The sequence below is a fragment of the Episyrphus balteatus genome, chromosome 1, assembly GCF_945859705.1.
Source record: "Episyrphus balteatus chromosome 1, idEpiBalt1.1, whole genome shotgun sequence".
NCBI lineage: Eukaryota > Metazoa > Arthropoda > Insecta > Diptera > Syrphidae > Episyrphus > Episyrphus balteatus.
In genome coordinates this window covers 171179575-171196829 of record NC_079134.1, presented here as the reverse complement: position 1 = coordinate 171196829, position 17255 = coordinate 171179575, and the positions used below count along the sequence as shown (strand labels likewise).

At 30.9% G+C, this 17255-nt stretch overlaps 1 protein-coding gene across 6 annotated transcripts in view; it reads left to right on the top strand.

The window, feature by feature from the left end:
• Nucleotides 1-17255, top strand: part of LOC129907385 (protein qui-1) — a 98454-nt gene that overhangs the window by 52664 nt on the left and 28535 nt on the right. For all 6 annotated transcript variants that reach the window (XM_055983562.1, XM_055983560.1, XM_055983561.1 and 3 more), the window contains exons 11-14: nt 5630-5776; nt 5890-6190; nt 6377-6500; nt 6660-6771. In XM_055983562.1, coding sequence (XP_055839537.1) covers nt 5630-5776; nt 5890-6190; nt 6377-6500; nt 6660-6771 — 684 coding nt within the window. The remainder of the gene's footprint in view (nt 1-5629; nt 5777-5889; nt 6191-6376; nt 6501-6659; nt 6772-17255) is intronic.

The following is a 17255-nucleotide window of genomic DNA, read 5'->3' as shown; positions in this document are numbered from 1 at the left end:
CAATTTTCTGGATTTAGCCCTCCCTATCTTCATCTACTTTATCTCTTCAAAAGATTTAAAGAATCTTAATGCAGGTTAGATTTAATAACTCTGGCAACCCTTTATCTCCAACGATTCTTCTGTCGATTTTTCTTGCCCTCGGGATAGCTCTCTTGGCCTTAGCGTAATTACATTACTGCTGACTTAAGTAAACAATAACTGAAACACCCTGTGCAAGTCAAATCCTCCCCCCAACTCACAGATATCTCAAACATCCATTGTTTAAGTCAAATAACAAAGTTAAAGCTCTTTCTGTCCTCGATAATAATCATTACCAGAGTAATACACCTAGTTTTTCTTTTTTTATGTTTCGTCCTTTTGTTTGTACTTGGTCATTGTTCTTCATGGTCATTAATTAGTTGTGTTCCTGTGTTGAGAGTAAAAAAAAGTTTTCCCATAAAAGTACTTCTTCTTCATTCAGGTAAATGATAACAAGAAATTATGAAAGGAGAATATCAAATATGGGGAGAAATAAAAAAAAAAAAAATAAAAAAAAAAGTATGAAAATTCATCCTTGTTCCTCATTTGTTTGGTGTTTTTGAAGAGCGAGAGATGATATTACAGTTGGTTTTGATGGTATACAGATCCGTGTTATAAAGGCAGGCAAAGTTGAGTGGTTTAATATATACAACGACTCTAGCCAGAAACAGACCATCATTAAAAGTTATTCGTGTTTTTTTTACTCGTTTTTTATTTTTTGGTCCTTTTCATTACTTTTTCTCTGCTATGTCCTCTTGAATACAGAATTCATGTCATTGGCATTGCTATGAAAATCAACATTATAATGGCTTACAGAAAAAATAAATAAAACTTTTTAATTCATATTTCGAATTCTGAAGTAGTTTATTATCATTTTTTTTTTCTGTAAGAATCTTGTCTGTTTATTGTATTGAGGTGCAATTGAAGTCTTTGAATTTTATTCGGAATGGAATTATTAGAATTTTATGTGAAGCACTTCAAGAATGAATATTTTGAATATTTCGTGCGATATTGTGTCGAAATGGAATTTCATTTCAAAAAGGATTTTTCATAGGAAATCTATGTATGTTGGGGTACAGATATTTAATGTTTATGGAAATGTTATTTTAAGATCAATATAGTTCACAGTTTGAAAGGGAAATTGAAATGTCATTGATAGCATCATTTCCCAACTACTTTAGCTGGAATCGAAATAAATTATTAGAGTCTTACAACAGTCAAACATGCCGCCCTACTGATATAAAACTTTTGGTCTTTGGTATTCAATTTTTTAGGTTCGAAAAAAAAGAACGTATTTACATTTAGCCATCATTTCGTGCGAAATGAGCATACTACACTGTTTAATTTATATGATATGGTGCATTTTGCGGAAAACCGTAGGTATTTTTTCTGTTAATATTTTCATACACTAAAAAAATGTTGCAGCAAAAATACAAAGTGAACAGTGCTCCCAGGAATTGTTAAAACAGTTTTTAAGCTTTCCCGCAAGGAGCTTCTTGAAAAACTCCAAGAACATTGCTTTTATTATCGTTCAAGGTTTGAATCAAAAATCTCAGTTTTGGACTTTAAATCATTTTAAATTTATATGGAACACTAATTTTTTCTTCTATTATCATACAACATTAATGTTAACAATTCTTCAAATCATGATATTTTATCAAAAGAAATCCATTTTTTATAAATTTATAGTTTTAAAAGATTTGTCCTTTGTCCTACAAAAAAATTGAAAATTTTTAAGGTTAGCTAAAAGTATCAATAAAGGTTTTTATTTTTGCAAAGTAGAATAATAGAAAACTACTATAGATATGTTTTCCTATATATTTTTTTTTAAACTAAACCTAAAATAATTTTTCATGCCTCAAAATGGGACTTTTTTGACTTAATTTTTTTGACGTGATTACGTCTTATAAATCGATGAACCATGGCTAGAGCTGTAGCAAATCGTATGTATTCGTTACTAAAATGCGGGTATTTGCTTCAGTAACGAGTAACGAAACGTTACTTTCTAAACAGTATCGTTACTCGCATGTTTCGTTACTGGGTACTGAAGTAACGAAACATACGAGATACGAAACATACGAGTAACGACCCCATTCCAATTTCAATACTAAATCATCCGATATATGAGATACGAAACGAAGTGATACACTCAATTTGGCGCATTGAGCATCTCGTATTGATATCGTTACCGTAGTCGGAATGCTAACTCCTGATAAATTAGCTGGAGTTTACTTTTGTCTCGATAAAAACAGTAGTGCCAAGGTATAGTTGAGTTATCGATCAATATCAAATATCAAAAGAGACGTTTTAGTATTTTCTCTATGTGGCCGAAATATACCCATGCCGCAACCAATGTGTTTATGACCTTTTTGTTAATGGTCTTGAATTATAGCTTAAGAATGTACAGAAGTGTTTTGGTTTTTGAAAAAAATTTGTTTATTTTCAGTGCAAAATTTTGAACTAAGAAAAAGGCCGAGAAAACGAGGTTTGAAAATCACTGTCAATAGAAAAAAAAAATGAAAAATTGTCAGACATAGTTGCATTGAAGTGTTAATATTCCGAGATCTGCGCGATGTACTTTTGAAATAAAGGTCTCTAAAGGATTGTGATAAGATTACTGAACGGATATAAGCAAAAAATTACCAAAGTTTTGTCGAAAAAATAGAAAAAAAATAAAAAAAAGTTTCCATGTTTGATAGAAAAAAATCGAAAAAAAATCAGTATAGCTACCTTCAAACTTTTATAACATGAGAACGAAGCAACTTAAATTTATGTTTATGGCCTTAAAATGTAGCTTAGATTATACAAATTGTTTTTGGTTTTTTTCAAAAAAAAAATTTGTTCACCCATGCCAACGTACGAAACATACTTAAAATACCAAACATACGAAACGTATCAAATACATGAAATATACGAAAAGTACGAAACGTACGAAGCATGCGAAAGTAACGAAAGTAACGAAACATACGAAACATGCGAAACATACGAAACACACGAAACATACGAAATATACGAAAAATACGAAGCATACGAAAGTAACGAGTAACGATATTATTGATGCGGGTACTAGTATCAAAAGTAACGTATACATGCGGGTACTCATTTTGTCGTTACTTTTACAGCCCTAACCATGGCAGCCACCACAAAAAAGTGAAGCCATTTTCTACCGTTCCACTCTCGCACTTTCGCAGTGCGGCAAAAATTTCAATTCAAATTTAAAAATAAACTATTAAAAATACAAAAATCTTCTATAGCTTATTTGAAAGATAATAACCTAAAGTTAAATACATTTGAAGGATTTTAAAAAATTCTATCTTTTAATAGGGTAAATAGGGGTAAAACAAAATTTCAAAAAATTGGCTATTTTCTAACCGCGACAATGTAAAGAGTTGAATTTTTTTTAATCAATAGATAAATTTATTGCAAGACTGACAATGGTATTGAAAAAATTCTAAAAAATTTTAAAACCAAGCTATTAATGGTTTTCAAAAACTAAAACATGAGGTAGACCTTTGACAGAGTAGTGATTATAGGTAGGGGAATTTTTTTTGACAATTTGAAAAACATCATTCGAAAGATAATAAAAAAAAAGTTAGGGGTCTGATACGGATTTTTTTTTAAGTCTCTGCGTTTCAAAATATGAATTTTTGAAAAACACCTACTTATTTTGGGGTATTTATGGGTTAGTTTTTATGTTTTTAAATTTTTTGTAGCATTCAAAAAATCTCATGCTTATAAAATATGTAGTCTATGACTGTGCGAATACATGTGCAAGAACTTGGTATTTCAAAATGGTTTTTGACCGAATAACGGGAAAAACAAGTTTTTTGTCCCAAGTTTTTTTTACCTTTTTTAACCGTTTTTTATTTTTATCTTTTTTTCTTCAAAAGATAAGAAAATGAAATTATATGAAAATATATTATAGATAGATAATAGACAGAACTATATCTGTGCAAAATTTCAATCAATTTTGTAGTCACAATTTTGAGATAACGGTAAAATAAAGTTTTATTATTCAACAGGTTCCTATCTTTTGATCTAAAGCAAATACAAATTTGATTTTACTTTATTGAGCATCCTGATGATGTTACCTTTCATTTGGTATATCACACATAACTGTTTGATCATGAACAGCCAAAAGTGTGGGAAGTACCGTAATCTCAGTTTGGAATTTCGACATGGTTGGCTTTAAAAAATTCTAACTTTTTTTCTAAGCATCGCAGAAATAAGATTGAAACGTCATATGAAAGGTTAAATTATAAGCTTTTACATGATTTGTATAGGTTGTGTAAAAAAAATTGATTCAATAGCGTGAGAACATAAAATTATATGTTTTTTTTGCTTTGTTGATGAAAATTGGTGGAGTTCAAAAAAATTCTAGCTCTTTTTGTAGATGCCTAATAGACATGATCGATATAAAGATTTTGAAGCAATAAGCTTTCAGGTGGTATAAAATTTATTATAGGTGTATCAAAAAAATGAATTTTTGGGTGATGGAAATGATTTTTTTCACTTTTTTCATAAGAAATGATTGTTTTTAATAAAACTTTTTAATACTTTTTGCGCATTGTACAATTGGGCCTAAGAGCTATTTGGTGAAATGAAACTTAAGGATTTAAGTTATACATAAAAGTTTACGCAGAAGAAAAAGTAGGGAATAAGATTTTATGTTCTACTTAAATATTTAAGTTTCGTTTCAGCAAATGGGTCTAAGAAATATATTAAAAAATACTCATACCAACTCTTAAGGTATCCATAATTATAACCCGTAAGAAAAAATATTTATACTAGCAGCTGTTTTTAGGCGAGAGATCTACAATGACCCCTTCTATTTGCGTGGTCTGCAAAATTTCTACGATATTCTGCGCTTGAAGTCTTTTAACGTTAAATCTTCCTTCAATACCCGGTCTTTGTTTAAGTGCCAAGAATAACCGTATTCAATGTTTTGCAATAACAAGATGGTAGTGACCTGGGTAAATGTCGGGGTTGGCTCCTCTGAACGTTCGGATATCAAGAATATTATAGGATTGCCTAATGGTGCCAATTACGACATATTCAATAATTTGGTAAACGCTTTTGCGATCTTGAGACCCTCTGTATATTTTGTGTGGGGATTGAGTGCTTGAGATAATGCAAAGTTCAACCAAAGAAGCCCTTTTTTCCCTTTGTGGTGTTACAATGGTCAAAAATGATGTATATTCTGTTCCTTCAAGCAATTTTTCGTAGGAGATATCGCAGTTTTTCATCTTGGATTTGTTGTAATCAAACAAATGGTACAACTGAATCTAAATAAATGACAGAAATAAGGACAATCTATCAGTCATTTTAAATGCAACACAAGTCTCATTTCAATTAACAAACAATACCAAACCAATACTTGATTAATCTCCTCTCATTTACACAAACAGCTTTCAATTTATCTCTTCCTAAGCCCATTGTTTTATTACGGAATTTCAATAAACCAGTCCTCAACCTCAACCAATAAATCTCACCCAAATACATATGTGTCCTGTATCCACCTACCAAACATTTAAACCACCCAATTTATCTTATTTAACAGAATATCCTTTAACAAATTTTGCATCATTTTATATTATTGTCCATTTGCCAGGTACAAACCGTTTCGATAAGTTATCTTCGCTGCTTAATCGAGCATGTCCGATGCTACTTGCTCGACCGTGACATTGAGCTAATCTACTACACAATTCGTAAGTCCAGTGATGTCCTTACGCGTGATCCCATGCAATTAGGTGCTCAGGTAAATCATCTCCAACAAATATCACAAACACATTGAAATATGTTATGTGTAAATCTTTTTTGCAAAGCTCAAAAGTAATCGTATAATAATTATTATCATTCGCGCGCAATTAGGTAATCTCTTGGCTACGTCCCATAAGCGAACACGACGAGAATGACAATTCGCTATTGAGCATTACAGTTCGTTCGGCAACAGCTTGGTGCGATGGATACACTGTCCCATTGCTCGTCCCTCTCACCGGATGGCTTCCGGCACCGCTGCCATCACAGATACGCACAATGACCGTATCCGGAACGGGACCCATTCGAGATATTGTTGTTGCTCCATCGAAACAGCACCTCATTCTGGCAACAAAATCTGGCGACGTCCAGCTATGGCATATAATGAGCAATTCATTGGAGCACACATTCAAGGGTAAGTCCACAGCGGAATGCTGCACTGCAATTCATAGAGAGACGTAGATAGAAAAGGACCTTTTGTTCAAGGACGTGAACTGAAATTTAATGCATGTTTATCGTTTTATGTGCTGCTTGCATGCACACATGCTCGTTTGTACTAGCTATATGCAACTCATATGAGTGTGTCTATCTTATTCCGCAGGACATACGGCAGCGGTCACGTGTATGCTAGTTGCACCACAATCGGATATTCTGTTGACTGGCTCCGAGGATACATCTGTGATTGTGTGGGACGTGAGCAACCGTGAAATGAAAGTTCACATTCGGTGAGTTTTAGTTAGTCGTTGCATTCAATACTATGTGTCGAGTTGTCCTTTTAATTTAGCTTATTTTTTTACTACTACGAGGATATAGCCCCTTTTGCATGATGATTTCTAACACTTTTTGTTGAGAGAGAGAGAACATTTTTGTTTCTATATTTACAGTGAACAAACAGGTCCAGTTACGTGCGTTGCTGTCGGCGTTAATAATACGGTCGTGATTAGTGGCAGTGAGGATGCAACAATTGTCATATTCAACTTGCATACTGGAAAGAAAGTGAGTACCTACACAACACTACACCTATAGAAAACTTATAATTGGATTTTATTACAATTTTGAAGTTGGAAGGTCTTAATTTGGTGTATTGAAGAGTTGAAGCATGTTTAGAATTTAAAGTATATCAAACACTTAACAAGGAAGTATGTACAAATGAAAAACAATGTGTGGTAATAGATTTGAAATTGATGGGAAAATTCAATTTTTTTTATTCATTGTATTAGTCCTAAGAAAGAAATTTAAGGCCCACTTAGGGACTAGTGATGGCAACTATCGAATAAAAACTATCAAACTTTCGATAGTTATAAAATATTCATTCATTGGATAGTTTGAAATCATTCATTCATTCATTTAGTTACTATTTTCATTCGAATAGTTTATTCATTCGATAGTTTTTTTCATTCGAATATTACAGTTTTTTCATTCGAATTGTTTTTTTTTTTTTATTCGATAGTTTATTCGATAGTTTATTCGATCATTTTTATCCGATAGTTTTATTCGATAGTTTTTATTCGAATGAATAAATAAATGAATGAATGAACTATTCGATAGTTCAAATCATTCCGTTACTAACTATCGATAGTTCAAATCATTCGATAGTTCCCATCACTATATTGACACACGTGATTTTGATCGCGCGGCTATGCAGTTGCAAAAATGGATCGCAAGTTCGCAAGGCTGCTTGGCTGTGAATACACATGCTTCCAAAAAATAGCATTGATTAAAATTTTGAAAATTGACCCCACAGGCATTGATATTCTCGCCATTTTTTTCATATTTTATGTTGATCAACATGAAGAAGAACAATTTTTTGTCAAGGCAACCCTGTGCATTAACATTTCCTAGATTTTAGCCGCAATAACAAGTAAAGCCTGGTACGCAGCTCGCGCTAAATTTTAGCTCCCATACAAATTATCGAAAAATTTTATCTGAGCTAAAATGGATCCCATACAAATTATCGATAACTTGTATGGGAATTTTATCTCCGCTAAAATTTATAGCGAACAGCGTACCAGGCTTAAGAATAAACACTACAAAATGTTAGCGCGGCACTCGATGAGGAAAGGTCAACTTGTAGCGGGGTTTGAACTTGTCAGTTGTGGGTGTTATATAAAAATTTTTAGGTACCTATTCAAATTTTCTCGAAAACGACTCCGAAACGAATCTATCGGATGACAGAAATATGACCCTGTTGTAAAGCAGATAAGTGGGAGAATTATTGGTAATACATAATGGTCCAATTTATTTTATTTCAAAATAGGATTTTTACAGGATTCTTTCTTTTCCCAATGACAAGGACAAACACATTATTTAAGAATATTTTTTATTTTATTTTCAAAAAAAAAAATCGAAATCTAGAGAACGGAAACATGATATAAAAAAGTCAGTGAAATTGTTCTTTTTTCTTTCTTTATTTTATTTTTTTGACAATTTTTTCGAAATGACTTTATAGCCTAACTTGTTGGACAAAAATGTCGAAAACAACATTGTCAAAAAATGAACAAAGAAAATTCTCGAATTTTCATTCTTTGGTGATTTCAGACCTTAAAGCCTAAATTTTGAATGTAATACTCCAAGATAACGTCTATATCGTCGAATCAAATTTTTTTTGCAATACAGTTTTTAGTACACGTAGTGCGTTTCACGTCACGTTTGTAGGGAAATTTGACCATCAAAGGGTGAATTCGTTACAATTTTCTTGCCGTGTTTTCTTATGAAAACAACAATTTTTCAACTAGAGCGTTGATCTAAAGTCTTTGACAGGAGAGAATTTTGTATGGGAGCTCAAATTTAACTTGGTTTGCATAGGAACTAGACTTTATCTAAAACTGTTATATTGTATTTATTCGTTACTTAGATGTAGGTAACTTTAGTTACAAGTAACGAAACGTTACTTTGCCGTTAGTTTCGTATATTTCGTTACTGTTAAGGTAGTAGTTGAACATATTCTGTCTATTCAAAAAAAGAAACACCCATTAGTAAATTTTTGTTTCAAATTTTAAAGACTTGATGAAATTTAAACATTTTAAACAAATTTCACGACTATAACAATGTTAAAAGGTGCTTTGTGATTAAATACAATTTTCCACTTTTGAAAAAACACGGTCTTAGGTATATTAATATTTAAATTTGTAATAACTTATGAAGTACAACAACAAAGTTTAAGCACTTTATCATTGATTTTTAGCAATCGAATTTTGTTTTTAAGCCTAGTATGCTGCTGAAGCGAAACCAGTAAAACTACTTCAAAAAAAAAAAAACACCCTTTTAGTTGAGGTATTTTGGGAGTCTCTTGATCCTTGGCTAATATGCTAAATGCAATATTTTTAACTTTCATAAATGTATAAGATCTACCTAAGGTATTTCAGCAGTATATAGAATTTATATTGTAAAACCAATCGTTATTTATTAACTAGCTTGGCCATGTGAAAAAACGTTTCCAGTTTAAATGATTAAGACTTTTAATATTGCTGGATGTAGTTCACAGCTAATGAGTTCAAGTGAGCTCCTCCGGAACGAAACGCCGAATTTTTGTATGGACTTAAGGACTTGAAAAACTTATTGAAACACACAAATTTATTGCTTTTTTACATTTGAAAACTGTTTCTCGTATCAATAAATTTTGCTTTAAAAAATCTATAGAAATTATTTCATTTAAAAATTGATAAGGCCTCCGGATGGATTTTTCAGAATCTAAGTAAAGTAAAATTTTTAACTCTCAAAAACAAGTAGATGTGAATTTTAAGCACAATGAAAATACTTAAAGGAAAGAGGCACTAAGATTTTTGAATCAACTTGTTCTCAGAGATAAAATCCTGGGTCAAACAGAACAGTGGATTATTTTTGGGCGAAACCAAATTTTGTATTCCCTCTTAATATACCATCAAAACGTGTAACATCAAAAAATTAAGGGTTTTCAAAAGTATAAAAGGATTACTTCCCACATTTTGTACAAATGAAGGTATAGAAATTATTCTCACATTCATATAAGCCTCAAGCAAAAAAAAAAATGTAAAATTGTATTTTTAATCTCCAGAATATATTAATCCAACACTGAAAATAATAAAAACATAAAGGCGAGTGTCTGGCAGCATCATCAGTTTTTTGTTTAACTTTTTTTTTTTGTGCGAGTTTGTTAATTAATTTATAAATGAAACAATGCAAATATGTGTTGCTGGAGACGAGAGGAGATAGAAGGAAAGTGAAAAACAACAGCTGGCTCATAAATGATTACAAAGTTCTTTATTCCAATTCATATCTTCATATGTAGATATTAATTTATTCTGTGTTCACATCCTCTATATACGCCCTATAACACAGTTTTATTGTAGCTTCACAACGAATGTTGGAACGGAGGGGCTTTGTATTGTAATTCCACCAAAAGTCCATGTAAATTATACGAGATATATTCTCACACTTTTTGGCTGGTGGAACTCGTGTATACTACTCTGATGTACACGGCTGGCTTGAATGGTTGCATGAGAATAATAAAAAGTTGAAGGCTTCGCTTACCTCACCTACAAAAAACTCTCTCTGTTCCGTCTGTCACACAAATCAGGATAAAATCCTCCTTTTTTTGTTATATTTTTTTTTTTGTGTTCTCCTCCTTTTTTGTTGGAATATGGATGGGAGCTATATGGAAGCTCTACATAAAATCTGCATGATACCAACTTTGACTTCCAAATGTTTGCTTCGGTTTCCAGGAGCAGGAGTGAGGCGACGGAATGAATCTGATTCGACGAAAAAAGTCTGTACCCTGTGTGTATAAGTACAAACAAAAAATAAAACACGCATATCAGAGGCTAATATCACTCAAGTCTCAAACCCTACTTTTATCAACCATAAATGTGTAGGTCACACGCAGGAGGCAGGAAGAATATTATATTTAGAGCTTATAATGAAGTTTATTTTCCCTATATATATCCTCCCACTTGTCATCCTTGGATTTATCTGAGGCACGACAAACTAAGTCATGTTGGTGGGAACGAGATATACCTGACTGTAACGGTGAAATAGCCTTGTTATTAGAAGTAATTTTTATGACACCCGAATGGTGAAAGTTTAACGAGAAAAGATTTTCTGGAACTTTGCTCGTATGTGTTATTATAATAATGTAGGCCATCACGCAATATGAATAGTGTGTAATAAGAAATATTGTTATAGTTTTTTGACGAAGAAGGTGGTGCTGATAATTTAGGACAATTTATAAAAATATAGAATATAGGTAGTTACAAAAACCACAAAGCAGACTGAAACTATTGGATACTCAACAAACATTGGCCGCAGTAAAGACGTATTTTGGAACTCAGTTTTACGTATTTCTTTTCTATTAGATTGCAAAATTTTGAATTTCAATCTCCAATTTTAAAAGCCTTCAAGCATCAAGCGTAAACCTTGGTAAATTCTTACGACACTTTTAATAAAAACATTTAAAACATATACAATGTTTGTTTAGTTTTATTTTAAGAAGAATCATGACCCTTTTTTTTGTGCTAAGCTCGAATCCGAAGTCAAATAAAATGCACAACTGGGTCGTAAGTACTTCTTGTTATGGTAAAAGTTACTCTAATGTTAAAGCTTTTTATTGAACAAAATTAGGGAAAATTTTATGAAAGAAAATGAAATCTGTTTTTTTTTTTAATTGACTAAACACTGTTTTAAATGATCTTTTACACAAAACTAAGTATGCCATTTGATTTCTTGTATAAAAAAGAATTTTTAGAAAAAAAAATTTGAAAATCGTTAGAGCCGTTTTTTAAAAAAATAATTTTGTATAACTTAAACTTTTTGTTTCGAATTGGTTTTAAATTTACAACATTTTTAAGAATGATCTCTTCAAAATTTAATTGTTTAGTAAAATTATAATTTTCTGTTTCATCATAATAAAATCTTTCAACAAAATACATATTTTTATTTGTTATAGTTTCGTTAAAAATATAAATGCTACAGTTATTAATAGTTATTAAATAATTTCCTTCTAATTTGATTTTTCTATCATCGCATTTATTTACAATATTTTCATTTTTTAAGTTTTTACATATTATTGTACTTTCATCAATTCTTTTTATTTCACTGTTATAATTCTCTTTTAGTGTACAATTTTTATTTGTAATACAGTTATTGACAACAATCAAATCTTTTTTATATTGAACATCATTTTGATAATGGTACATGGTTTTATTTAATTCAATGAAATAGTATTCTTGGATTTGGATTTCTAAATTTTGTTTATTTGGAACAGGCATTATTAGTTTCAAATCAATTTGTTCATAATTATTAGGAATTTTGATTGCTATAACTACAGTTTCATTATTATATTTTAGTGTTCCTACTTTAATATTTTTAAGTTTTAATATATCAAGTTTAGTGTCAGTTAGTTCTGCTAAAGTTAATAAACTAGGGTGGATTAATCCATGTTTTATAAGAGCTATATTATCTATTATCTGATTTATTTTTTCTTCTAACATATTGAGTTTTAAAATCTGATCTAATTTAATTTGTTTTAAAATGAATTGTTTTTCATTTTCTTTAAGTTCTGAAAAGGATTTAGATAAATCTATCCTATCTGTTTCTATTATTTCTTTGAAATGTTTTATACTTTCGTTGAAACTTTGATTTATTTCTATTTGTTTATTTACTACATTGATCGTGTTTTCATTGTTGGTTTCTAATTCCGTAACGTGTTCTAGTATATTTTGTCTATCCTCATCGTCCATTACACCAAAAAGATAGTTGCTAGCTTTCCCTATGACATTTAATAAACCTCTTTTCTGTCGCGTATTTAATGGATTTGGTCCTATTGTCCTAACTTTTGCTTTGATGGTTTCGATTTGCTTCCTTATTATGGGGTCATTCTGGAGCTTTAAGAACTGTATGTTTCTTTCTACTGCGTCAATGGTATGTCTTAAGTCCTGTATATTTATTAAGTGTAGTATTATTTTAGTGTCTTGTACAATTTCCGTTTTACCCATGTTAATAATGGAGTATCCGTTTTCGTTTGTTATTGTGTCAATCGTTAATGTGGGTGTCGTTACTGGTATTAGAATTAGAAATAGAAATGGCAAGATCATCTGCAAATAAACGAGGTCGTTTGATGTTAATTGGATGTTCTCTTTCTAATTTCTTAATCCTATATCTAGGTTCATTTTTAAAATAATTTCGTTTATAATTTTTTACTGGTATGACTTGCCTATTTTCACTATATTCTTCCCTGTTTTTATTAAGCCTTGCTATTCTCTTTTCTTTTTCTTTTATAATGTGATTTCTTAAAATGGCTATGTCAGCGAACATTGCTTCTTCTGGGGACATTCTAATAGTAGAATGGTATCTATTGTTATAGTTATTAACTGCTCTATGGACTTTTTGTAATAAAGTAAGGTTTAAATTCCGCATAGTTACCAACTTTTCCTGTAATGTTGAATGGAATCTTTCAACATCACTATTACCTGTATGGGTATTGGGTTTTGTTAAATGAAGATGAACTTCTTGTTGGTTAAAGAATTCTAGTACATTTTCAGAGTTGAATTCATTATCAGAAATGACTTTAGAAGGTTTTCCGAATTTTGAAAAATGTTCTTCAAGAGTTTCTATTTTTTTAACCCAGTTTCGATTAGGAAGATAATACGCGTACGCTTTTTTGGTTAATTTATCTATTAAGGTTAAAAACGGTTGTTTCATGAAATAATATATGTCTAAATGCAAAATTTCGTTTGGTCTACTTGGGGTTTCGCTTAACTGAAATTTTTTCTTTATGGGTTTCCTTTCGTATTTGGTTTCTAGACATGTTCTACAATTGTTTATTATTTTTGATATCTCTTTAACTAGTTTTGGGAAATATATTTTATTTTTTAAACTATGGTATGTCTCAACGATTCCACTGTGGAGACTTTCTTTGGTGTGGTACAATGAAATTTGTTTTTGGGCTTCTTCTAAATTACCTATTTCTTGTGCTCTCATTGTTGCTTTTATAAATTTAATCTGATTGTTATGACTAAATAACTTTATTAACAATTGTTGTATTTTGTTGTATTCGTGATATGTTAATTCAGTGTATATTCCTATTATACCTGTCTTAATGAATCTTCGTAAAACGTCTGTCCAATATTCTTCTCCTTTTGTCATATCAATATAAATAATTCTTCTTCCATATAAAATTTCTATTTCCTTATCTACATTGTTTGTTAAAATTAATTGAGTTTTATATATACAGGGTGTCCCACAGTCACCGCCCCAAATGAAAACCATGGATTCCTGAGGTCATTTTAAGTCGAAAAACTTAAGAGGTAATTTTCTCGTTTTCGTCCCGTTTTCGAGTTACCACGGTTTTTATGATTTTTGCTCTCTTGTCCTTTAACTGGCCATATCTTTGCCAAACTACGTTTGATTTGAAAGATTTTTTTTACAACCAATCAAGAATTTATTACAGTTTAAGATTGTCTCAAAACTTTTTTTTCTGCGGACAACCGTTTCTCCACAATTTTGCATCAAACACAATTTTCTTCGTTTTGTAAGTTGTTTTTTACACTTTCATATCATTTAAGTCAGAAAAACACGTTAATGAGTATTATTTTTTTGTGCTTTTTATTAAAGCCCAGTTTATTTCCATAAAAAAAATAAGTTTTATTTCATAAAATAGGCTACTCAAAGTAATTAAAAAAAAATAAACAAACTGAGTGAATTAAAAAAAAAATAATTTTTAAATACAAAATTAATTTAAATGAATTAAAACTTTTTCTGAGCTTTATCTATTTGTTCTTTTCTTAACCACAATAGCTCAGAAAAAGTTTATAATTCATTTAAATTAATTTTTTATTTAAAAATTATTTTTTTGTTTTAATTCACTCAGTATGTTTTTTTTTTTAATTACTTTGAGTAGCCTGTTTTATGAAATAAAACTTATTTTTTTTATGGAAATAAACTGGGCTTTAATAAAAAGCACAAAAAAATAATACTCATTAACGTGTTTTTCTGACTTAAATGATATGAAAGTGTAAAAAACAACTTAAAAAACGAAGAAAATTGTGTTTGATGCAAAATTGTGGAGAAACGGTTGTCCGCAGAAAAAAAAGTTTTGAGACAATCTTAAACTGTAATAAATTCTTGATTGGTTGTAAAAAAAATCTTTCAAATCAAACGTAGTTTGGCAAAGATATGGCCAGTTAAAGGACAAGAGAGCAAAAATCATAAAAACCGTGGTAACTCGAAAACGGGATGAAAACGAGAAAATTACCTCTTAAGTTTTTCGACTTAAAATTACCTCAGGAATCCATGGTTTTCATTTGGGGCGGTGACTGTGGGACACCCTGTATTTACTATTGATTCTTTTATCGGGATATGATTAAGCTGTTCTTCTTCTACTGAGTGTACTGTTGCATTATCTGATAAATTATTAACGGTCTCTTCTATGTCCTCTTTACATTTTTTATTATCCTCCTCAGGGATTCTACTTAGAAAATCTGCAATTGTATTTAATTTGCCTTTTTGATACTCAATATCATATTTATATTCTTGTAATTTTAATAACCATCTTTGGGTTCTCTGACTAAATTCTTTTCCGGTGTATTTTTTATTTAAGTATTTAATAGGTAAGTGATCAGTAACTATTTTAAATCTTCTTCCCCAGACGTAAGGTCTATAATATGAAACTGCCCAGATAATTGCTAGAAATTCTTTATCGGTTACGGAGTATCTTTTTTCATGATCGTTAAGAGTTCTTGACGCGTAACAAACAGGTTGACCTTCCTGCATCAAAACTGCTCCTACTGCATAATTACTTGCGTCAGTAAAAAGTGTGAAAGGTTTTTCAAAGTTGGGAAATTTAAGTATGGGATGTTTTATAATATTTGATTTAAGTGTTTCAAACGCTTGAATATACTCAGGATCATTAAGGTTTATTTTTGCTCCTTTTTTTAGATACTTCACCATTGGGTATGCAATTTTTGAATAGTCTTTAACAAATTTCCTATAATACCCTGTAGTGCCTAGGAACGAATTAATTTGTCTTTGTGTTTTTGGTAATTGATAATCTTTTATACATTGAATTTTATTTGGATTCGGTTTCATTCCCTCTGCTGTTAATACGTGTCCTAAGAATTCAGTATTTCTTTTCATAAACGAACATTTGTCAAATTGGATTTTAAGATTATGTTCAGCTAGTTTCTTGAAAATTAAGGTCAAGGATTGCATGTGTTCTTTAAGACTCGTTGAAAAAATTAGAATGTCGTCTAGATAGACGACACAAATTTTGTTAATATAGTCTCTTAATATATTGTTCATCATCCTTTGGAATGTCGCCGGTGCATTTTTCAATCCAAATGGCATTCTAAGATATTCATAGAGGCCATTGGGTGTCACAAATGCGGTTTTTGGGATATCGGCGGGATGAACTTTAATTTGATGATAGCCTTTTGCAAGGTCAATTGACGAAAAATACTGTGCCCTTCCTAATTTATCAAGGATGCTATCGATGTTCGGGAGTGGATATTTATCATCGACAGTGATCTCGTTCAGTTTTCTATAATCTACACAAATTCGAAATTTTCTTTGTCCTGAATTATCTTGTTTCTTTGCCACTACTACAATAGGCGATGCGTACCTGCTATTTGATTTTCTTATAATTCCCTGACTTTCCATTTCTTCTACCTGTCTTCGGACTTCTTCTTCATGTTGGGGGGGTAGCCTGTAAAGCTTAGCGTGTATTGATTGGTCAACAGTAGTTTTTATTTCATGCATGATCGTATCTGTATTCGTCAGCTGATCACCTTCATGATAAACTAAATGTTTGAATTTTCTTAATAACTTTTCCATTTCTTGTTGTTCTTCTGCATTTAAATAACTAAGATCAAGTTCTTTACCTTCTTCAATAAGCTCAAAACAATCAAAAGTTGCAATGTCTTTTTCAGAATATAATGGAATAGTTGTGTTATTTTTCAGTATGAGAATTTTATTATCGAAATCAAAAGTTTTGACAATTTTACTTAGTAGGTCCATACCTATTAAGATATCGTATGGTTTAGGACCTAAGTCTCTTTTATACCATCTTGTTCTACCGTTACAATTAAATTCTTCAGGGATATTAGTAATAATCCTATCTACTACTTCATTCGTTACGTTATTTATTGTCTGTAATTGCATTTTTATTTGATCGTATACTTTAAATTCGCTACAGTCCACTGAGTTAGAATTCACAATACTCATGGTTGATCCTGTATCAACGAGCGCCCTATATTTTTTTTTGTTTATTGTTAGGTCTATAAATATTTTGTTTCCGAGGCTTAATTTAGAAAAAACTCTAAATTATTCGTGTCTTCTCTACTCTCCGTTTGATCTACCGACATGGGTACAGGATTTTGAGTTGAATTTCTAATTTGTCCGGAGGGATTAAATATGGGTTGGTTGTTACCCCTATGTTGCCCGGATGTACTTGGTCCATTGTAGTTTTGTCTATTATAACTATGGTTAAAATTATTATTATTTTCCCTGAA